We start from the raw sequence: 24465 nt of genomic DNA, 5'->3' as shown, positions 1-24465 counted from the left end.
TGTATTGGATTACATTGGATTGGCCAGGTTAACCTCATAAAGTGCACACTGTGTATATTACAATATTAAATTGGCGTTTTAGATTGAGAAAAAATAAAATAAAACAGCTATGTTGACAGACTTGTTTTAAAACCTGTTATAAATCTGCATTAAAAAAAAAAAAAAAAAAATTCAATCAAAGTGTGGTCCAAAAAAATTCATTTATTTCACCAGAGCAGATGGTTCAGTAGTCACAACAGGGACATACTTCAGCTTCCATCCAAACCTCTGAGGCACCATGTCCAAGGCATGTCGATCCACTGGGATTAAACTAATACAAAAAAAAAAAAAAAAAAAAAAAAAAAAAAAAAAATTCTACCAGCTCCCTATTTTTTTTCCTCCTCAAGGTAAAACGACTCATAACTCAAAGCATACATTGTGATTTAGAAATCACATTTTCTCAGTCAGTTATAAAAAAGATAAATGACAAGATTGTGCAGACACGCGTTCTTTGCCAGCATCCTCCAAACAAACACTCAAATAGTCATGTCTATGAAATTTACATGTAAAAATGACAAATATACAGAAGCTTTTATTCATCTTCGTCTTCCTTAAGCTTCTTTTTCTTCTTTTTCTTCTTTGTCGGCTGGAGAGAAAGAAAAGAGAAGTTAGCTTTAATCCGTTTACACAGTAACTTTATTCATCTCCTAATGGAGTTCACATAAAATAATAGGTCACAGTAACAAACGATAGAATGAAAATATATAAATGGAGTGTCAATATCTGTGGGAAAAAAGTGAAATATACAATGAACCTCAGTTAGCTGTACACAAAAAATGGCAGGATAATGAAAAAATAAACCTGTTTACACACGTGAGGGAGCATTTTTATTTTATTAACTTTGCAAAAGCTACTTTTGCAATCTAGCACTGGTCAAAACACCAATTTAAAACATCTAAGGCAGGAGGGTTCAACAGAAGAATACTGGAATATTCATTCCAATATTATCTGCAAATTCAATGCCTCAAACAAAAATTAAATCTAAGGACTTTCAAGTACTTAAATTAATTTGAATGGAAAAAAAACAGGAGGAATATCAGCTTTTCAATGATTGCATCTTTTTCAAGCAAAAAAAAGAGGCTATTTTCATGATATTCCTGGACTTCAATTTCTGCAGATGAAATTTAAGCACCTCAAGGACCTGCTAAGAACCCTGCTCTAGAGTCTCCTACGACACAGTCACCGGCTGCCAAAGCAAACATTTATTTTTCAACGTACTTCTTCCGTTTCTGCCACAGCTTCCTGCTCTTCCTCCACAGGTTCCTCGGGAGCCTCGCCCTTCTTGTCCTTCTTTTTCTTCTTCTTTTTGGGAGTCTCCGTCGCCTCTGTCGTTTCCACTTCCGCTTCTGCGGAACACGCGTAGACAGTTTCAGTAACATTAAAATAAATAAATTAAGGGCATGGAGTAACGCTGTGACGACGTAAACGCCGCCCACCTTTTGTCACCACATCCTTCTTAATCTTTTTGGCTTTGACCGCCGGCGTTACGGGCTCTTCCGCCTCTTCTTCTATCTCCTCGAATTTCCTCTTCTTGGAGGTGGAGGGAATGGTGGAATCCGCGGAAGGATCGTACATTTTCACATCGCTGTTTGAGAAGAAACAAATGACATACGCATCAGATATGCATACAGCCAATGAAATATAAAAAAGTGTGTTTAGAAAAAAGCAGGTGGTGGTGCCTCACCTCTTGTGCTGGTATTTATCTGCCCGGGCCATCATCTTGCCTGATCCACTAATTTTACGAATCTTACAAAAAACAAAAAAACCAAACAAACAAAAAAAAAAAAAAATCAGACCATGGATTCTTAGGCAACTAAGAACATCTTTAGGTGGTAATCAGTAAGATTATTTTGTCGAAAAGAAATCCCATATTAAATTATTATTTTTTTTCTTCAACACTTGGACTGATGTGTGTTCATCTTGATTGCGATTTTGTTAATGAAATCCTAAAAAAGGCATTTGAAGTGTACAATAGGATTGGGTTTATATTCGATAATATTGAATATCACGATACATGCCACCTTATGTGATATTATCACAGTAATATCGCCGAAATAAAACGTTTCTATAGTATTTTAGAATCTATCTATCCTGTAACACTACGACTCTTGACATTTTAGATGCAACTCACTCCCTTCTCCTCTAGGTGTCGCAGCCGAGCCTCCAACTTGACGCGGTTCTCCACACCCATCTCTGAGGTCGTGTCTTCTCCGAGTGCATCGTAGCGGGTGGCCAGCGACGCCTTAGCCGCAAGCATTCTGGAAATCTGTAGACAATAAATGGACGATTAAATGGAAGAAAGCGAATAATTATTATCAGTAAATAAAAGTGTTCTTTCCGCCACAGATATTAGGTCAACATTCCGACTCACCTTTCCCTTGTTCTTCGCGGTGGTCTGGCCCACCAGTGACGCGTGGTAGATCAGACCGTACTTGGGCGTGTCTTTCCGGGTCTTCAGGGCTCTGAACAAGGCCTTTTCTGCTCCCAGAATCTGCACCGTGGAGGCCGGGTGCTTCGCCAGGTTCAGCAGGGATCCTTCACGAGATAAACACCGGGGTGGAAAAAAGAAGGCTAAACTCAAGCCATATCTTGTCTCAACTACAAAATCAGACTTTTCCCATGACGAATTCCAAAATGACAAGTCATCTACTTTTCGTAACATAAGGTAAAACCCTGTAGCGTGTGCAAGCTCAGATGAGGTAGTGAACGAAACCTCCATGATGTTTCAGGATATGACATGCAGTCATTATAATCACTGCTTGCAATTAAAAAAAATAAAAAACAATAATAACCACAACAAATAAAAAAACGCTCTCCAACTCACCGGCGTGTGAGATGAGACGTGCACCCACCAGTTCCCCCACTATCACCGTCAGATTGGGGGCGATGGCAGTCATGCGGTTCTTCAGGTAGTCGTATAGCTGCACGCGGTATTCAGTGATCTCAATCACCTGGACGGATAAAATAAAACAAAATGCTTTAATCAGGGCTTTACACCAACAAACTTCAAACAAATAGGTGCGATTAGTGACTGTTCAGAAGAGATAGTGACTAAAAACCTACATGGTTTATTTCAGTGAAGTTATGTCATCATCACCACAGTCAACTCACACCTTGCTTCACTTTGGGGGGGGGGGGGGGGGGGGGGGTGCGCGCTGTGGGGGCGTGCATTACCTGGTCACACAGGTGCATGATGTTGTCGATGTCCTGCTCTGACACCTCAGTTCCCATGGAGATTTCCGCGGCCAGTTTGACCTCTGCCTCGACTTCCTCGGGGAGGATCTCTGACAAGTCGGTGGTGGCGACGTTTGTGCGATCACCTGGTGGTGCACAGGGACAAACACGCTCAATTATTTGGAACGTTCAGGACTGATTGACTCACTTTGGAAAATGCATACATCTAGTGATCCCCAAAATCGGTATTGAACACACACACACACACACACACACTTTTATACCAGTGTATTTTGACTAAGAATTGCGTAGTTGGTCCACAAAATACGTGTGTGTTGGCTGGTCTGCATTAACTACAAAAATATAGCGTTTAAAATTTGAATAAATCTGGTGCTTCGTATATATTTTTACAATCTTGCACAATTTCCTACTGTTTAAGAACATCAATTGTTGATAGAGGTTTAGAATATATTTCTTTCAATCTAAAAAGTTGGAAAAAAAAAATTGAAAATATACAATAAACCTCTATCAACAATTGACATTCTGAAAGGTAGGAAATTGTGTAAGTTTGCTTAAAATATATAAATAAATCTCAAATAAATACAAAATCAAGAAGGGCAGCTATAGAGTGAGTCACCTTGACTATATGGCTTTTTGAAATTCTTACAACAGTGTTCTTTCAAGTTTTTTCCTCACCATTCATATCTTAATATTCCCGACTGGACATGTATGTATGAAAGTATGTATATGTATGTGACGAATAAACCTCTTGAATCCTTGTGTGAATAGCCCTTTTGTTAGAGACTTTTATAAACTCTTGATTTTAAGCACCTATTTTGCGGACGGACTTGCAGTAGGCCAGGTTGTCTGTGACAATCTTCCCCAGCTCGGGGAAGTGCCAGCCGTACCACTCCCTGCAGCGCATGATGTAGTTGTTCAGCTCTTTGTCCAAGTCATCCAGGAGTGCTGCGGGAAGACAGGCAGGTCATTCTTCAAACCCCAAAGCTATAATAACTTTATATTGTTTCATTGATTTTCCTGATTGAACAAAACTTACAGATAGCTTGAACAATCATGGTGTCCACTTTGTCGGGGCTGAACTTCAACTTGTAGCGGGATAAACTGGACAACACACACAGAAAAAAAAAAAAAAAAAAAAAAAAAAAAAAAAAAAAAAACACGATTAGCAGGATAGTTTACACATCTCGTGTGATTTTGGCTTGTTTCAGGAGCAGCTCTGCCTCAGCGGTAGTGACGGATTGCTGTGGAAAATCTACAGGTGGTTTCAGGCAGCAAGTGTAATCATTGGCAGATTGGTTCATAAAGAGGACTCATGGGGTTTTAACATTATTTTAGAAGTTCAGAGTATGCTACAATAACAAAGGATTAAAGTAAAATTAGAATATCTAAAAACCTAAAACAATAAAAACCAAAACAAGAAATTAACAGTAAACCTCTAGCAACAATTTGCATTCTGGTAAAGTCATTGTGAAAAGTCAGTGACCGAAAATTGGACAAATTTTACACTTTAAAATTACTGTAGAAAATAAATTACTGGACACATCCATTTAATCAATACGATTGATTACAAACACAGAACAACAGTTCAAAAAGAATTTAGCCCAGAATAAGAATTCCTGTTATCATCTTAAACAATCCAATAAATCATAAACTGCATCAAATTGAAAGCCTATGACGGAAAGGCTTAAAATAATTGACTTAGCACATCATTTCATTACTGATACGACACAAAGACGCTCTTAGACAGCCAAATTTCATGCGGGTCCTGTACCTGTGGGCCAGACCCAGAGACATGGCGCTGAGCTCGCGGGGTGGCAGGCCGGTGATGAGTCCCTCCATCTGGTTCCTGATTCCTCTCATCAGCTCAGCCACGGCCGGGCTGTGGACGCAGGACAGGCTCAGCTTGTCCTGGAGATTAAGAGCACGTCGAGAACTTATTGGGGATCTATTATGCTCCTTTTCAACAAGGTAATAAAGGTCTCTGAGGTCACCAAAACACGTAGTATTTTTCTGGAAATACCACTCAGATTGTGCATTATAGCCATTCCAACATACCTCGATACCATCCTGCGCCAAAGGAACATCATAATGTTGCATAATTTAAGTTGTATTTTGAGGAACAAACTTCCAAGACATGTTTTGGGGACCTCTGAGACCTATATTAACTTGCTGAAAGGGAGCATAATCCTTTTAAAGGATGTGTTGTGTTACTCACAACTGGTTTCTGAAATAGACAGCTCACAAAAAACTGTTTGTGTACTAGCAGGCCCATCAGAGACCCAATGGATTTGCACAAGCACTGGAAAAAGTGAGTGTTGCATAATAGGTCCCCTTTCAAAACACTGGCAGAACAGTGGATAGTAGATATGTATGATAGATAGGACCTGATAGGAGCCCTGTATACAACCCAAAAAGATGGGGATCTGCCTTTTTTTGGTTTAAACATAGCCTAATAAACATAATGGTTTAACAAAAATAACTATGCATTATTTTGAAATAGCATAATAGTAATAATCTACATTTACTTATCAATTGTTATCCAAGTCCATATTATTGTATACATATTTATTCATCTATACAGAAATTGGCCAAATATATTTATACCCTACCATAGCCTTTTAATTTACCCTGTGCATAGCACATATTGTGTATAACTTGCTAATGTATACTGTTAAACTTGTTTCTGCACAACAAAATACAAATTCCTTGTATATGAAAGTGTACTTATAACTGAATGCCATTCCATTGTATTTCATTAATCTTTCTGTTCAAACAATGATCTCAATGCATGAATTCAGATATAATTAGCTATGTTTTAGACCTCTTACTTTGATAACGCCCCCGAGTTTTGCGTCACTGATCGCCAGCTGTTCATGAGCCTCCTTAGCAACGACCTTCTTCAGGACCTTCTTCAAACTCTTCCCGATCTTCCCCTCCACCATGGCGGTTGCAGCTGCGGGACGGAGGTGAAGCGCATCAGAAACACTTTGAGAAACTCACTATAAATCTCCAGACGGATTTTATTTATTCTCCCAACTGCGATCTCAGTGGTAGTGACGAATACTGCTGGTTGTCTTCACGTTGTAGTCGGAAGAAAGAGATGCATCACAGACCGCAAATGTAATTTTTTTCTCTCCCAACTTAAGGAGAGTTGATGCGGTTGTTGGGTTAATGAGTCAACAACCACTTTCAAACATTGAGCAATAGATGTCAGTACCTGCCAAGGCTTCTGTTGTGTCTTGAAACTTCTCAAAATGTTTCAACTTCACACTGTTGAGCCAAAAAACACATAAATTAAGCACAAAGTGGGAAAGATTTAAAAAACGTTTTTATATTGCCTTTTATGTACAACATGCAGCTCAAAGTGCTTTACATCAGTGGTGCAAATACCCTGATACAAAATGTATCTAGTAAATATGAAAAATACTGTATTTACATTTCTACTCAAGAAAAGGTCTGTAAGGAGCTGCAAAAATTTACTTCACGTATTAAGGTACTTTTCATATTTCCAGCGTCATTCTTTTAGGAAAAGTAGTTTTGACCATAAGAAAGAACCGATCTGATGAGTCAGTGTTTTGCTTTTAACACATAAATCCTGATCATATAAATCCAGATTTTTTTTTTTTTTTTTTTTTTTTAGAAGTTTAAGTAAATATTTGCTTTGAACTTTGGTGGGCCAAAAAAGTTAAAGTACAGCAAATTTCAACCACTGCTTTACTTTGGGGGCAATCAAAAAACACGGTACTAAGTGATTGACTACTTCTACTGTAGCAGATGAGCGGATTTTATCAAGTTCAGACAACGTCCTCACATTTTATTGGCCTTTTCGGGAGTCTCGAACTCCTTCCACAGGCTGTCCACCTCTTGCAGCTTGGATTCATCGAGGATCTGAAACATTTGACAACGATTTTGACATTTGACTCCAAAAAAAATGAGCACTGCAAAGAAAGAAGGCGTAAAACCGATGTTTCTTGATAATAGTGGAAACACACGTTTATCGTCGAGGACTCATTAACGTGTGCGTGGATGGCCATGCAGCAGTGTCCAACACGTGTGCATGCTCGTCTAGCCTTCAGTTAGCACGTTAGCATTTCGTAGCACACGTGGTTAGTTGGCCTTCCACCACACCGTATAAAGTTTACATTATCTGCCACGACACTAACCAAACAACCTCGTAAATTCGCCCCACACACTCGCCTGTTAGTACAGCATACATTTTAGAAGAACGCGTGAGAACAGCAAGTGTTCTCCACCGGCGAAGTCGGGAACTTCAAGCCAGTTAGCTTGGCGGCTACCGTGAGCTAACTCAACGCAAATCAGTGAAGGTCGTTTACCGGAGAAAATCGTACGTACTTTGAATATGGCGTATCCAGCCGCGGTCTCAAATAGCACAAGCATCCTGGCGGCTGCTGGGTTATTTCACACAAATCTGTTACGACCTGTCTCTCTTACTGGAGAGCTCTGCACCACAGATCCCCACCGCGCAGCCCCGCGTTACTGTAAGACCGCGCCGCGCCGCACACACAGCGCCAGGGCGGAGGAGGCGGAACCGGCAGGGTTGCCAGATACGTTATAGGAAAAAGAAGAAGAAGAAGAAGAAAAAGGAAAAAGAAAAGAATAAGGATAGTCACAGAAATAAGAATAAGAATAAGAATAAGAATAAGAAATACTCTATTCATCCCGGGGGGGGGGATGTAAATGTCACAACAGCACCGTCCAGCACACACAACAATATAATAAAATAAAACCCGTATTTAAATGATAAAAGAAAAGGGCTGTTATTATAAATCATGCAGCGATTCTATACGCAATATGTAATACAATGAGGGCAGTGAGATAGATAAAGAACAACTGTTATCCATTGTGAAATGATTGTATACATACTTTATCGAAAAAACAGGGTCGAATTATTATTATTGTTGTTATACAGTGTGCAATGGGCAATAGAAACAATGTTCTTATTAAATCGGCGCTATACTGCCTTTATCTGGCAACCCAAGATGTATGCAGTTTTTACCTCCAGTATTCGGAATTTTTTTTTTTTTTGCCGCGCACCCGAACACATTCTAATCCAATTCATATTGACGTCATTTTTGTTTTGTATAGAAAGCAGGTTGAATTCATGATGAATAATTTGGAAATAAATCTCCTGTGAAAAACGTTTCATCCAAAGTTTGCCTTGCCGGGTCAAGCGGAAGTGACGTAACAGGGCTCGCCTCACGTCCCCGTGGGAGAGCTGCACGCTGCGGTATTCACACACAATTCACGTTTTCGCTGTTATTGTTTTTTATATACATGTAAATGTATTTAAGGATAAATAACACAATAGTTGTTTTTTTTGGGGGGGGGGGGGTTCGTTTGTTTCATGTTGCCTTTACAGGTCTAGCGGAAGTGACGTTAAGTGACTGTATAAACGTCCCCATTGGGCGCCCCACGCCGCGACGACTACATGTGGCGCTGGCGTGTGCGCAGCAGCAGCAGCAGCAGCGCCGCCGCTTTCACACGCGGGAAGGAATCGTGAGCACACGATGAATGACAACGCTCAGTATCCTCCGCCCGATTTCGACTGTCGTCTACAAAATGCGATCGCTCAGCCGCCGACCTTCCAGCCTCCGCCCCGCTCCAGCAGCTTCCACCCCAGCATGTGGAGCTGGGGCCAGGCGCCCCCCAGCTTCTGGGACCCGAGAGGGCAAGCCGGGCAAGGGACAGGGCCCTCGGACCCCGGGCAAGGGACAGGGCCCTGGGACTCCAGGTCCTGGGACAGTCATGGGGGACGTCCCGACGGTCCTGCTTATCCACCACGCGGTAGGTGTCAAACCGTGTCTGTCTGTGGGTCTGTCTGTGTGTGTGGGTCTGTCTGTGTGTGTGGGTCTGTCTGTGTGTGTGGGTCTGTCTGTGTGTGTGGGTCTGTCTGTGTGTGTGGGTCTGTCTGTGTGTGTGGGTCTGTCTGTGTGTGTGTGGGTCTGTCTGTGTGTGTGTGGGTCTGTCTGTGTGTGTGTGTGGGTCTGTCTGTGTGTGTGTGTGGGTCTGTCTGTGTGTGTGGGTCTGTCTGTCTGTGTGTGTGGGTCTGTCTGTCTGTGTGTGTGGGTCTGTCTGTCTGTGTGTGTGGGTCTGTCTGTGTGTGTGTGTGGGTCTGTCTGTCTGTGTGTGTGGGTCTGTCTGTGTGTGTGTGTGGGTCTGTCTGTGTGTGTGTGTGGGTCTGTCTGTGTGTGTGTGTGGGTCTGTCTGTGTGTGTGTGTGGGTCTGTCTGTGTGTGTGTGTGGGTCTGTCTGTCTGTGTGTGTGGGTCTGTCTGTCTGTGTGTGTGGGTCTGTCTGTCTGTGTGTGTGGGTCTGTCTGTCTGTGTGTGTGGGTCTGTCTGTCTGTGTGTGTGGGTCTGTCTGTCTGTGTGTGTGGGTCTGTCTGTCTGTGTGTGTGGGTCTGTCTGTCTGTGTGTGTGGGTCTGTCTGTCTGTGTGTGTGGGTCTGTCTGTCTGTGTGTGTGGGTCTGTCTGTCTGTGTGTGTGGGTCTGTCTGTCTGTCTGTCTGTCTGTGTGTGTGGGTCTGTCTGTCTGTCTGTCTGTGTGTGTGGGTCTGTCTGTCTGTCTGTGTGTGTGGGTCTGTCTGTCTGTCTGTGTGTGGGTCTGTCTGTCTGTCTGTCTGTGTGTGTGTGGGTCTGTCTGTCTGTGTGTGTGTGGGTCTGTCTGTCTGTGTGTGTGGGTCTGTCTGTGTCTGTGCGCTAAGGTCCATGAAGGACATAGTTATGTTTTCTTTCCTCTTGTTTATTCCTGTTATCCTCTATACTATAATATAGTGCAGGTTTGACTGCTACAAGTAGTGTGTGTTTTTATTATCATTTAACTTATTATCTATACCTGGTCTTGAATACCCTGTGTGTGGAAAACACAGTGAAATCCCCCTTTTCATTGTTTCGAAGAATAAAATAAAGTTTTCACAAATCTGAAAGAGGGTTTTCGATGCTGTTAAACATGAATACAATAATACAAACCATTGACCATGTGTTTGTATTGAAGTTTAGCCGTTCACCCGTTATGTCTGAAAATCCGAGGTTTTTGAACGCACCATTATGTTAGACGCTGTAGATCAGCTGGTAACTGCTTTAATTTTATTGGATCATTAAGTTATAACTACCATTACTGAAAACTTTAAAATTGTCCCTTTTTTAGGTCCACATCACCAGCAGTGGCATCGAGGTGGACATCGAGGCGGGAGGCAAAGTTTCAGACAATTTAACAACCAAGAGAAAAGGGTAAATAAAAACAACTAGTTGAACATCACCCTCCAACTGATGATCTATTCTGTTCAGACAAAATTGGAAGTATTGAGAGAGAAAATGCATTTTGCTGAATGTTATACTTCCTCGTAATCTGCAGCAAAGAAATAAGAAGGAACCAGAGTACGCCTATTTTTGTGACACCTGCGACCGGGGATTCGCAATCCAAGAGAAATACGAAGAACATATCTCTCAACACGTCAAGGTAATTATTGTAGACAGTTATTCGCACGTATTCCTGTTTGTCAGTTACATTTTTCATGTGGTTTTTATTTTATTATTTTTTTCAAGTGTTCTGTTCCAGACTGCAACTTCACAGCTCATGAGAAAATAGTCAACATCCATTGGAGAAATGTAAGTCGGCCCTGAAACCAGTGTGACGTTTGAATGCTCCAAAAAAAAAAAAAAATCAGCCCTTCATGAACACTAACTATTACAGAGCCATGGTCCGGGTGGCAGAAGGGTCAAGCTGGACACACCAGAGGAGATCGCAAGATGGAGAGAGGAGAGGCGGAAGTCAGTATTAACTTTTGATGTTATTTTATACAATGATATATTCTTTTGTTTCATGAGTGACCGTTCGACCAACGCTCTGTTGTTTTGTTCTAGGAACTTTCCAACGTTGAATAATATCGCCAAGAAAAGGAAAATTCAGGTGGTCAGGGAGGCGGGTGGTGGAGTCCTGGACACTGCGCAGTTTGGGTAAGTGTGTGTGTGTGTGTGTGTGTGTGTGTGGATCAGCAGTTATGCAGACTGTGTGTTCCAGATTTTTAAATAAGTATAAAAACAAAACATGTTTTTCTTTAAGTTACTCACCAAAATAAGCACAGAAGTCCGACGAGGCATTATAAATCCATCCATGTTCATTCCACTCACGTTTGCCATACTGTGTTCATGGGGAACTCGGAAAACTAACTTGTTTTGGAAGGGAAAAAATATAACGATGTGATATCATCTTTTACATTTTTATCTATCAAAGTTCCTTGTGTGTTTATTTTTGGAAGGTAAATGCTCTCAAAAGTAGGAACCGTAAAATACGTTTTTAGCACTTTTTTTTTTTTTTTTACAAAATTGGTCTCGTTATCGGTGGGCTAGGACTCTCTAAGATGGGCATCAGACTCCAAAATCTGGCGTAGTTTGGCCTCAACTGTACACCTACTTCATGCAATTATACAATCAGCCAATCGTGTGGCAGCAGTGCAATGCATAAAATCATGCAGATACGAATCAGCAACTTCAATTAATGTTCACATCAACCATCAGAATTGGCGTGGGGTGATCAGTGTTTTCGACTGTGGTATGTTATTGTTGGTGCCAGACGGGCTGGTTTGAGTATTTCTGATCTCCTGGGATTTTCATGCACAACAGTCAATTTATTCTCAGAATGGTGCGGGGGAAAAACAAAATATCCAGTGAGCGGTCGCATTGCGGTTGGAAACGACTTGTTGATGAGAGACGTCAACAGAGAATGGCCCGGCCGGTTTGAGCCAACAGAAAGCCCGCGGTAACTCAGATAACCACTCTGCACAATTGTGGTGAGCAGAAAAACATCTCAGAACACACACAACAAATGGAACCTTGAGGCGGATGGGCGACAACAGCAGAAGACCACGTCGGGTACCACTTCTGACAGCCAAGAACAGAAAGCTGAGGCTGCGGTGGGCACAGGCTCACCTAAACTGGACAGTTGAAGACTGGAAAAACGTGGCGTTGTCTCAATTTCTGCTGAGGCGCACAGATGGTAGGGTCAGAATTTGGCGCCAACAGCATGGCTCCATGCACCCAACGTGCCTTGCATCAACAGTCCAGGCTGCTTGCGGGCGTGCAATTATGTGGCAAGTTTTTTTTTTTTTGTTTTTTTTCTTGGCACACTTTGGGCCCGTTCATACCAATCAGTCGTCGCTTGAATGCCACAGCCTATTGGAGTATTGTCGCTGACCATGTGCATCACTTCGTGGCCACAATTTACCCGTTCTCTAATGGCCTCCTTCCTTAACTTAAGCGCAGCACGCCGTTGTCACACTCGTGACGTCAAACTGCTGCCCCCGGGTGGAGCCGCGGAGCGTAGAGGAGAGCCAAACACGTCATTGCCCGTGTGTGGACACCGATCTACAAGGATTTTGAAAATCCTGTCTGAGAAGTGGGGGGGGGGGGGAAACATGGCGTGTGGACCACGCGGCTCCAACAAAATGTAGCCACGCAATGGAACAGCATGTATTAGATGCTGAGTGTGTTTGGAGCAAGTGCTTGCAGCGTATGGAGTAGATCATTAACCATTCCTGATCTGTGTAAACAGCTGATTAGAGATCTTCGCTCAGCTACAACCGCGGCAGCAGACGTGATCCCCTTCCACGAAAGCCTTGAAACAGCAGTTAAATGAGACCGTTGCAACAGACCAGGCGGCGGAAACCTCCAAGAGCGCCCGGTTACAAGCAGGAGACCAGCGTTTTCGGGCACATCCATGCGGGGCCCCTGTATTATCTAGCAACAATCTTGGACCCTAGCTATTCGGGTCACTCCTCGGACCTTGGAGCAACACCGCAAGAAACGGAAATGTTGCTGGAAAAGCCGGACAGCCGCAAGGATTGTGCAACAGCCGACAAGCCGCGAGCAAAGAAGACCAGGACGGGCGGACAGGCAATAATTCCTTGCTGGAAATGTGCAACGAAATCCTCGGAGCCACTCCTTTCACAGAGCAGGCAAGCAGCCAAACGGAAGTGCAGGTAATTTATTAAACATAATGTTTCGATCAACAAAGCTTTCAACTTGTATTAAATACACCAGAACATGATGATATTTTTATTTTGTTCAACTTTTAGATACTTGGATAGCTCTGTGTCCCAGGACTGAGAGCCCAGTGGAATACTGGAGAAGCAACAAATCCCGTTTCCAGAGCCTGGCCCAACTTGCACAGAAATTCCCGTCACCCCCGTGCACTGGTGTGGACAGTGAGCGTTTGCTTCCTGCTGCTGCTGCTCATGTGGTTGATGAGGAAAGAAACCGGATCGAATGCAAGGAGGCAGAGATGCTTATTTTTTTTTAATATCATATCAAGAAACATCTCCCCCTCCCCTACCTTCAAAGTAGCATAGCTTTTCCTCTGACCCTTGGCAAAAAAAATATTTTATTTTTTAAACATCAGAAGGGTATGCCTTTTGTCATTGTCTTTTACAGTGTCTGTAGACGAAGCAGCAATAGGCCTTTCTCTCTCTCTGTATTGAGGGATGCCCTTTACTTTTTGTTTCAATTACTTGTGTTTTAATACTTTGACATGTCTGTCAGATCATGTCAGTGCATTTATTTTGAATTATGCAAAATGTTTGATAGGCTTTCTGTTCTACAGTATGAAAGCCAAAGTTTTGAAAAACTTACCTCAACCCTTGCACAAAAGGTAGTATAGCTGACCCTCTTTCCATTTATTACACATAACTGTCCACAATATGCATTCTGTCATTGTGCTTTCTCTGCACATTAAGCAGCCATAGGCTTTCATTTCTATAAAAGCCTTTAATTTTGTATTGAGTGATGCCCTTTACTACTATTAACCTGTATTTAATACATTGACATGTCTGATTTTGTGATGTGACCGATAATGTCAAAGCATTTCATTGGAATTATTTGGTGAAATGCTCTAAAGACAAAGTATATTTGCTGTACTTTTACGAGAGAAAATAAATGAACATTTGAAGAGTCAGAACCGTTCTGTTGGTTTTGTTTTAACAATGGTGATGTCACTAGGATTTGGTTAGGTCAGAGCTATGGAATATTAAATCATCCGTCTGTTCTCACTACATCTTGGCCTTTCTTAACTCCCAAGTTTGCATGATCTACAGCTTATGAACTTCTTTCACAAAAATGTGAAATTATTGGTTATCGTATTGGCCATGAGAAGCAGGTAGTTATCTTGATGAGCTGCAAAGGAGTCTGTATCGTGCCTCCCCTACAATAAAATATAACAGAAATAAGGCAATATAAACTCATCCTAATGATGAACAACAAATATCTTAAAAAAAAAAAAAAAAAAAACAACTGGGGGGGGGGGGGGATACAAATGATGTCCCAAAAAAAACAAACAGTAAAATGTGGTCAAATAAAAGAACTAACGAAATAAACCATTTTGTCACCAGACGTATGCGGGTACAAGGCAGCCACAGGTTCCAGGGAGCTGTGCCGACAGGACCTCTGAACCCAGGAGTTGCGGCTTCAGCGCAGCCTCCGCCCCCCAGGGCCGGGGACCCGCTGGGGGCCCTGGTCCACAGCGACCCCGGTAAGTGGGGAAACGTTTCATTTCTCTGCTGAAGACACTGAACACGGGAGATTGTTCCACAGACTGTTGCCTGTTGTCTTATCTGTTTGATTAAAAACGAAACTGCCCCTACGGCCTCTCTCTTCTGCCTCCACAATTGATTTAGAGACTCGATCGGTGTGTTGTGTTGGCACAGATGTAGGTGAGCCCCGCCACCATAGTGAAGCACAATCGAAATTAAGAACTTGGCGTTCTCTCGGATAACGTTATGGATTATTTATTTATTTCTGAGGTATTGCGTTCATTTTGCGGACTTTAGAGCTTTAAAGTAGTCTCACTTTCCCCAGTTTTGGTTAAAAAATAATACATTTAAAAAAAAAATATCAGATTTCCAGTACTCTAGGTCTAAGTGAATGCTTAAATTACATTTTTTGGATTAATGGATGTGGCCTCCAGGTTGATCTGGACTAAGAAACCAAGACCAGACCGAAGGAGCTGACTAGTCCTTCATTAACTTAGTAGGACTTCCTAATCTAGGAATCTAGGACTAATTCATCTAAAATTAAGCAACGTCTCAGAAAGGCATTTTTAAATTCTGGATTAATTCGTATAGGATGATCTTATTCCTGATTTTTTTATTTTATTTTTTGTAGGTAATCCTACTTAAATCCTACTTTGTCTCTTCGTATCTTGGCCTCAGCTTGTGATATATTTTAAATCCGTACCAAATAAAAGGAATTTTTCAAAGGTTTCCAAGTGGTTTATATGTATTAAATTGCACCTTAACCTATGACGTGTGTTATGTCTTGTTGTATCTGTTTTTTTAAGCTTTCATATAATGTGTTTTTATGCCTAATGTGTAGCATTTTGCTCTCGTGTGTGAAATGATTTTCTGATGTGCTGCCAGATTCTGACAGAGAGGAGCCAGCCGGTAACTCCACACCCAGTGCGCTTGTCGTGGCCCCGAAACAGATGAGCTCTGGACTGGCAGCACTGGTTGCGAGCTACGGGTCGATGACGGAGAGCGACAGTGATTCCGAACCAGAAGGTGAGTCTGAATTGAAAGCAATCAGACAGGTAAATTTACATATATGAGGAATTTGTTCTGGTGCGGCTTGGTGCATTTCACTACAGACCATTAGCATTTAAAATAAAAATAAAAAAGCTTAACAGTCTGAAAAAATGGAGAATCAAAACAGAAATAAAATATTTTTATTTAACAGTGTTCTTACTAGGTCCATGAGGTGCTTTTGACCTCAGAAATGTAAGTGCTGGAATACCTTGAAAATATCTCATTTTGTGCCAAAGTGCTTTAAAAGCCCTTAAACGTGATAATTGAAAACCTGTGATATTCCTCCTGGTTTTGTTCTTCAAGTCATAATGTAGTAAAACTTTTCCAGAATCAATTTTATCACATAGATGATGCCAGGAAAATGCCTGGAAATAGACACTTTATATTAGATGACCATGAGATTAATTAAATATATTATAGACAACGAGACTAACATTATATTTTATTTGAATTAATAATGATCACATTGAAAATTGATTATAGTTTTCCTTGAGAATAAAAACATAGTGCTGGAATTAAATTTACTTTTATCTTTTTTTTATGAACCCGTGCTGTCGACATGCTTGGTATTTGTATGCCATTGCATCTGGTAAATGAAAAAATAGTGCTTGAATTTCATTTTCTAATGCGAGAACGAACCCTGAAAATAGAATAAAGTCAAGTAAAAATAATAAATTGTCAAATATATACAAATAGCCAAAAAATACAAAACAGAAATAGTGAGATATATAAAAAATATATACAAAATGTGATACTCTGCACCGGTTCAATTATTTTTATGTGTAAATATTCTGTATCTCTTGCTGTATTCATTTGGTGTCGTTTCCCCACATGGTCCAGCCCTCCCCATCCAGAGGGCCAGCAGACTGGTGCAGGAGAACCAAGCCCTGCTCAGAGCGCTGCCGCCCCGGGCTCAGGGCGCGGGGTCCTCCCCTGGCCCGCGACCCTCCTCTTGGTGCAAGGACACCCACCAAGGCCGCCTCGGCGCCTCCGATCCCACGCCTGACAGAGGGGGCAGGGGCAGGGGGTCGAGAGGGCGAGGCCGGGGTGGGAGGGGGGGCAGACGGGGCAGGCGCGGTATGGAGCCTCAAAGACGACGGAACACTCTGCTGGAGATGGTGAGGAAGGTGTTGTCTGGGTTTGTGTTCTCGGTGTTTTTCTTCACAAGGTCATGTTTTATTTTGAAAGTGTTCACTGTTTATCTTACGGTTTATTTTTTAAGTGTTGTAATCTATACTACTTATTTATACTTGTTAATTACAACAGGTACATTTACATATACTAGGATTTTGCTCTGGTGGGGTTTGGTACATTTCACTCCAGATTAAGTATTTAAAAAAAAAAAAAAAGCTAAACAGTCTAAAAAAAAAAAAGGAAAATAGAATAAAAAGTGAATTAAAAAATTAAAAATGTTCAAATATATACAAATATCCAAAAAGTACAAAAGAAAAACATCAGCTATATAAAGAATTTACAAATTTGATACTATACACAGGGTCAATTATTGCCCTGGAAATAAGAAAGGGCACAAAGCTGTGGCTGTTGTATTGTACATTTGTACCCACAAGAAGTTGGTACTAATGTGAGAGTGCGGAACATTTATCACAGATTTCTTCTTGGTTAAAATCTGTCATCACTAAATGCTCAGTTTCAAACTCACTTCCTCAAGGCCTTCATTTCCCCCGCTTCCTCCTCTGCCTCCGTACAGCTACTGGCTCCAGATATCCGCCACGAGAGGAATGTCCTCCTGCAGTGCGTGCGCTACGTTGTCAGGAACCGTTTCTTCGGACTGGAGAGGTGTGCTCAAACCCGGGTGGAGGTGGGCGGGGAAACGGCACGGGAGGACGCCACCCAGGACCCCACCCGGGCGGCCCCCGTGGCCCGAGAGGGCGGGCACCAGGCGGGAAGCGCGTCGACTCCGTCGCAGGAGCGCACGGGGAGCGGTCAAGCGCGCGACGGGGAGGCCGCCGAACGGCAGGTGGACCGTCCCGCGTGCGGCGAGGAGGGCGCGGTGCCGCAGCACGGCCGTGCAAGCCAACCTGGGCCGGGCGTACACAGTGAGGCTGTTGCGCCAGCGGATTTTACCCAGAACGCCACAGCGGGGGCCCAGCAAACGCTCATCCAAGCTGCTGCTCGCGGCCGTGGGTCAAGCGCTACGGAGACAGCCGTGTCCGACCCTGTCATGTGTGATGATGAAGTATGGGAGAGCGCTGTTCCTGACTTGTAAAAAAAAAAAACACACACAAGAGATGAGACGTGCCGAGAAGTTATTTCATTTCGTTGACGCCTATTTGGATGTTTAGACACATTTCTTTTTCTTACTTTTCTTTTGTATTATTGCAATCTTTTTTTATTTTTTAGCTTTATTTCTGCAACATGAAAATGTTGGGGTATCCAACGCTTTATTTAGTTTTGTATCGTCCCATTAAGGGATTACTATAAATAAATCAACTATTACATTTCAGTGTCTTTTTCTTTGACTTTTATTTCATTTATATGCACCGGAAATGTTGAGAATTTAGCTTCTATCTACATTGCTCCCCTTTGTTTTAGCTGGGTTTTTTTTTTCCCCTGTTACTCTGAATTTTAGGGGGAATCAACTGGCATCAAACAAGCACGGCAGAAGAGAACGAACATGGGTTTCGAAACACACTTCAAATATTGAATGCATTTAATTGAACACATTTGTCGTCGTTTTTGTACGCCTCAAGCCAAGCGCTCCTGGCGTTCCTGCCTTCCATTTAAGACCTTTCTTAGTTCAGGGTTTCAGCGTTTGTGCTTACTCGACTCGACAGTCAATGATGTGCAAGTCGCTGTAGGACGGCTTCACCCATTTCGTCGACCCAAGAACTAATGAAACGTCGGCTCCCGTCATGTACGACCGGGAACGGGGAAACCTGTGTTTTGATAGTCGGGAGTGTTCATTGAATGAGATGAGACGAGACGACGCTTTATTACTCCGCCGGAGTGAAATTCAGGCGTTAGAGCAGTGGGGGGGGGGGGGGGAACGGTGCAAGTTAAGGAAGGTATACAAATCAAAGCCCTTAAACTTGCTAATTGAAAACCTGTGATATCCACCCCCCCCCCTGGTTTTGTTCTTCAAATCATAATGGAACCAAATAAAATGTGATGAGAAGAAACACATGGATACTATCTTTAGTTAGTAGCGGTGAGCCCGGCAGGAGCAGGGCGTTCCACACTTGAGTTACAGTACTGCAGTGTTACTGCCGCCTGGTACAGTAACACCAGTACAGCGTATACAGGTGCATGCAGTGATGGCAGCAATAGCAAGGTCCTATGTTTTGCTACGTGGGAGTATGTTTTCAAACAGGATCACTGAGAAAAGTGTGAGTACGCCACCGTTTGCGGCGTCTCGCCTTCTGCATATCTACGAGTTCAAGACGGATTTCGGTTGAAGCTACTACGCATGCGCGCGCACCCCGTGGCGGGAGCGCGAGGCACGCGCCGCAGACCTCACGCAGAATAAATAAATTAACTAATTAAATAAATAAATAGAAAATAATTAAAATAATAAAATAAATAATTAAATAAATAGAACACAAATAAATTAAATAAATAAATAAAATTAATAAACAAATAGAAAATAAATTAATAGAAAATAAATAGAACATAAATAAATAAAATAAATAAATAGATAAAATAAATAAATAGAAAATAAATAAATAAATAGAACATAAATAAATGAAATAAAATAAATAGAAAATAAATAAATAAATAGAACATAAATAAATAAATAGAGACTAAATAAATAAAAATAAATAAAATTAATAAACAAATAGAAAATAAATAAAATAAATACATAGAAAATAAATAACATATATTAAATAAATAAATTAAATAAATAAATAGAAAATAAATAGATAAAATAAATAAACAAATAATAAATAAATAAATAAAATGAATAAATAAATAAAATAATAAATAAAATGAATACATAAAATTAATTAAATAAATAAATAAATAAAGACAGAAGAAGAGTTCGTTGTCTGGATAGAATGGGACCTTATTAACCCCCGGCGTGGATTTCAAGGTGTTATGTCCACAAAACAGCGCAGGAGAGCGATAAGCAGTAAGGCGAAATAATAAAATAACTGTAAATTAGTAATAAAGTATGTACGTATGTATGAAACGGGTGAATAGGGAGAAGCGCTATGCTAACTGAACTACACTGAAACAAGCAGTGTAGCAAGAATGTGCGACGCTGCGGTGATAACAGCAGTCATAATAATAATAATAATAATAATAATAATAATAAGGATATGAGTACGAATAGTAATGATAGAATAATAGTCGTGCTAATATTATAATTATTATTGTGGGTATAGGCTACATTGTCGGGGGGGTCACAGGTGCATCTTGAATTCAATGGCGGCCATTGATACGTGGACACATGGACGTTGTTATCCGTTCGTAAGATGTTTTTTTGGGGGTCGAAAATTGAAGTAAAGATTAACGGCCTCACTCAGAAGGACAAGCGGCCATCCCTACCTTTTGTGTTTCAGAGTTTCGAGAAGAATTGTGTGTCGTTGTCATTGTATTTCATTTTTTACATGAACATATTTTATATTACACCTCGCTCTGCCTCTGGTTTAATTTGCAAACTGTTTTCTGTCAAGACACGGCTGACTCTCCGCTGGCACTGGGAGCCTGGTGTGATCGACAGGATGCTGGCAAGTCAATACAAGCCCCTGGGGTTCGCCCCGCCCTTACACCAGCCGCGCCAAGACTGTTGTCTGCCAACCCTGGGACAAGAATCAAGACTGGTTTGTCCCACTGCGACCACAACATCTCCTGTAACAATGGAAATAGTGGGAGTCGGAGTCGGCTCCAAATCGTCCCCCAAATAACACTCCCATGGTCGTATTGGAAATGGAGATGTGGACTCTCATCCAAACCGGTATTGACAGTGGTGCCCTTTGTTTTTGGCAAATGTATTACACCCATTTGGGGGCCGGTCTAGACACAGCCCCAATGACTTTTAAGGTTACGGATCACCAGAGGAGATCCAGTTGTCATGGAAACCACGCGTAAACGTCTTGGGGGAATTCCTCACGTAGCCCCGCCCCCCTGGGTTGCCACAGCATCATCATGTGACGTCTTTGTGATTTCACAACTCTCCCGGTATGAAGCAGAGTGTTTGGCAGACGGCAGAGCCAGTAAGAAGAGACGCAAAGAGGTCAAGAAGGGCCGGTACAGGACGCAAGCCGCCATTGGTTTTGGCCAAAGAAGAAGAAGACTCACACACACACACACACACACACACACACACACACACACACACACACACGACACACATATCAATAAAGAAGAAGTTTTAATGGCCCTGTGGCCAGTGGCAGTCTTTCCCAACCAGACCCTCTGCTCTGTCATAAACCACTCCACAGTTAGTGTGTTGTTGTCGTGGTTCAACAGTCACTCCACCTGAAAGGCGATCCCACTGTATTAAAACGAGCGCTCTGTCCGGTTTGTTGCCTGGCAACCACAGCCACCTCAGCGGTAAACTTGTGGTTGGTTGGTAACACAGCGCAGCAGCAATGTTGTCTGCTGACATGTGAGCTACCAAGCTCCTCCGACTAGTCACTCACACAATATTTTTTTTACTACACCCGACCTCAGTGGACCATCCTAACATATCATGGCTGCTTCTGTCCGAGTCAACCCACCGCTCATAGAGTTCAGAGATGTTAAAGTCGGAGAAGTTTACAAGACAACGGTCACTTTTACAAATGTTGGGAAAACCTCAAAAACAATTGGACTGCAGAAGGCCCCGTCAAAGGTGAATCATTTAAGCTCTATGGTTTGATTTTACATGAGTCCGTTATACATAGAGGCTGCTGCAGCTTGGAAGAAACACATCACTTGCATGTGGGTTGAGCTATTATTATATTTCCGGTATATGTTTAAATTATTTTTTACCTTATTGATTGTTTGACGATATGCTTTTATAAGATATTCATTTTACACACAGAAAATATTTGAGAAATAATCATAAGTAATGTGGATATTATGACTAAGCAGATCAGATCAGAATATCTGGAACAGCCTACAAAGTCCAGAAAACATCAGTACTTTACTGTAACGCAACATTAAAGACAACATTTAACTACATGACAAAATTAAAATAAGCAAATCCCAGACAATATCTAGTCTCATATGAAAATACAAGATACACTGTATCGATAGATCGCCCAGCCCCAGCGTAAGTATGCCGTTAATGTCATGAAGTTCTCTCCCACAATTGATTCTATTTTATATAAATATAGTCTCTAGATGCACAACTTACCCTGTCTCCTAAAAGTGCACCAATATGATTTACCTGGATAGCCAATTAGGCGACGCTCTCCTAAAATGCTCTCCTTTACGGCTTTGTTTCCCTCCCTTCTTAACCAGCTGTTCAAATTTTGGCTGAGCAATACAAGCGTGGCCCCCGGCCTCTCCGTGAGTGGCTCGCTGGAGTTTACGCCACAAAGAGAGATGGAGCTCAGGGAGCGCTTGCTGCTTCTCGTAGATCAACTGGAGTCGATGGAGATCCCACTAGTGGTGTGAGTATGCTACACATCGACAAAAGAAAAAAACCCCCACATCATTTTTTTTAAAAGCTACTTTTAAGCTGTGTGTGTGTGTGTGTGTGTGTGTGTGTGTGTGTGTGTGTGTGTGTGTGTGTGTGTGTGTGTGTGTGCGTGTGTGTGTGCGTGTGTGCGTGTTTGTGTGTGTGTCTTCTGCAGCCATCCCAGGGCCTGTAACCTCCAGATGGACTCGGTGATCGACTTTGGCTCCGTTCCAGCTGATAACCAGACCATCAGTAGACAGTTTCCTTTGACCAATGGGGGATCAGCACCAGGTAGATCAGGCCTGGTGGTCGTCCTGCCTCGTCGGTTTTTCAATGTATTTCTCAACGTCAGCGTGCAATATTCAAGACTCTACATCGGTGCGGAAGGCCAGGTCCGCATGTCGGTTCTTGCAATAGAAGCATTCAATTGATTTAAAAGTGGAAATTAATCTCGGAGCGGGGTTTAGTCAGTGATCAGCGTGAAGCTCATCTGATAGTAATCCAAAGTACACAGTGAATTAGAGGAGATATGGGCTACTGCAATTAATATGAAAACACGCAAGAGATACTTACGTACACAGAGAGAAATGTGCTTCACCACAGTCAGAAAGTTCTTGATCTTTCTCACTTTTTACCCACTGGATGCTTTTGCTAAAACTCCCTCGACGCTTCCCCATCATTACGGATGTAATATTGCTGCTTGGCCACAGTGTTAATGGCGAAAGGGCTTGTGGCGCTGCGTTCTACGTGTCCACGGTGGGAGCGGAGGGGAAAGGGGAGACGGTTCCACCACCGGACTAGCAAAATAAATTAAATACAAAGCTTGACGTTTAAACCGTGTGACTCGTCCAGCTCTGGCCACGCTTTATTCTATCTTCACGGACCAGAAAAGGAAAAAAAAAAAAAAAATTGTTCTCCCCGTCGGGGAATTGAACCCCGGTCTCCCGCGTGACAGGCGGGGATACTGACCACTATACTAACGAGGAGTATACCAGAGTTGAAAAGCCATTGCTTAATAGGGCAGGGCATGTGATAATTATGACGTAGTACTATTATTATTAAGGCCTCAATCTGCATTAACCACATTTTATAGATGTAGTCTCTAACCACGGTGACGCTACAGTTCGTTTGTGAGCTCCACCACTTTTTCCAAACTCCAAACGCTACGTTTGTTGAACGTGAGTGCATGAGTCCATTCTTTTGGGTTGTTTTCAGGTTAATTGTTCACTGTGCCCGTTTTTCTTGTCCGGGTCACTTTGCCTTTTGATGCTGCTACGCCGCCCAATCATTAAGTCTGTGATCGATCCTTGTTTACATTTCAGGTGTGGGATGGAGGCGCAGGGGGTGCGTGTGGCGTCGTGTGCGGGTTTGCGACGACGGAATCACCTCGTTTGACGACATTTGTCGGAATGTTTGTCCGTTGCCAAGGCTACTTCCAGGTGCAGCACAGCGGAGAGCCGTCGGTCCGGCTGTCCCCAAGCAGCGGCGTCATAGCGGCTGGCGCCACCCAGTGGCTGACGGTGGAACTGCGTGCAGACACACCGAGGCTGGTGGAGGACAGTGCACTGTAAGTGGTTTTGGAATGTCTTCGAAGCCCTGGTTATTCCCAGAAAAGGCAGCCTGCTAACTCAACTGACTGACTAAATAGCAGCGGTGTGGAATGAAGTTTAATGTATTGCCTGTGTTGTAATGTATTGTGTATTCTGTAATGTTGTCTGCCACAGGAGCTCATAAACCAGTGCAGCAAATGGTCATTGGCGGGTTTGTGCTATTTTCATTTCTGAGTAAATTGAAATAGCAGTAAATATTTAAAATAGGCTGTGGTCTGCAAGCATCGGTTCATCCTTTTTAAAACAGCTCTCCAAAAGTGAAATGTCACAATAGAATGTGTGAATAACACAAAAATTGATGGGTTTATTTATATCGTAAATCTGTCTCTTCTCCCCTCTGTTCCCAGGGTGAAGCTCCAGAATAGCTCTGATGTTGTTCTGCAGATAGTGGCGGAGGTGATGAACCAGACCCTCGAGCTCTACGACCTCCAGGTATGGAATGCACCTGGGGCTGACTCTGC

At 42.3% G+C, this 24465-nt stretch overlaps 3 protein-coding genes across 3 annotated transcripts in view; 2 read left to right on the top strand and 1 right to left on the bottom strand.

Annotated features, from left to right (window-relative positions):
- Positions 1 to 359: 359 nt before the first annotated feature.
- Positions 360 to 7730, bottom strand: nop58 (NOP58 ribonucleoprotein homolog (yeast)). Its single transcript, XM_080024033.1, has 15 exons — positions 7588 to 7730; positions 7046 to 7122; positions 6452 to 6504; positions 6063 to 6187; positions 5006 to 5142; positions 4271 to 4335; positions 4045 to 4179; positions 3214 to 3359; positions 2864 to 2990; positions 2411 to 2574; positions 2171 to 2305; positions 1724 to 1785; positions 1476 to 1624; positions 1258 to 1385; positions 360 to 625 (listed from the first exon to the last, which is right to left on the bottom strand). The coding sequence occupies exons 1-15, from the start codon at positions 7630 to 7632 to the stop codon at positions 572 to 574; spliced, it is 1602 nt and encodes a 533-aa protein (XP_079880159.1). The 5' UTR covers positions 7633 to 7730; the 3' UTR covers positions 360 to 571.
- Positions 7731 to 8699: 969 nt separating this feature from the next.
- On the top strand, positions 8700 to 18240 carry nufip1 (nuclear FMR1 interacting protein 1). Its single transcript, XM_079996914.1, has 10 exons — positions 8700 to 9045; positions 10399 to 10481; positions 10606 to 10710; positions 10797 to 10859; positions 10945 to 11021; positions 11115 to 11207; positions 14633 to 14772; positions 15659 to 15799; positions 16664 to 16941; positions 17532 to 18240. The coding sequence occupies exons 1-10, from the start codon at positions 8763 to 8765 to the stop codon at positions 18048 to 18050; spliced, it is 1782 nt and encodes a 593-aa protein (XP_079853040.1). The 5' UTR covers positions 8700 to 8762; the 3' UTR covers positions 18051 to 18240.
- Positions 18241 to 21479: 3239 nt separating this feature from the next.
- LOC307247724 (cilia- and flagella-associated protein 47-like) overlaps positions 21480 to 24465 on the top strand; it is a gene marked incomplete at its 5' end in the record, with an annotated part of 49699 nt that continues 46713 nt past the window's right edge. The window contains 5 exons of the mRNA XM_080023847.1: positions 21480 to 21620; positions 22235 to 22386; positions 22579 to 22685; positions 23823 to 23961; positions 24352 to 24436. Coding sequence (XP_079879973.1) covers positions 21480 to 21620; positions 22235 to 22386; positions 22579 to 22685; positions 23823 to 23961; positions 24352 to 24436 — 624 coding nt within the window. The remainder of the gene's footprint in view (positions 21621 to 22234; positions 22387 to 22578; positions 22686 to 23822; positions 23962 to 24351; positions 24437 to 24465) is intronic.

This window comes from Zeus faber (genome assembly GCF_960531495.2).
Source record: "Zeus faber genome assembly, chromosome: 2".
In the NCBI taxonomy this organism is placed as follows: domain Eukaryota; kingdom Metazoa; phylum Chordata; class Actinopteri; order Zeiformes; family Zeidae; genus Zeus; species Zeus faber.
Note: the sequence above shows the minus strand (reverse complement) of the source record. Positions and strands in the feature narration are given on the sequence as shown.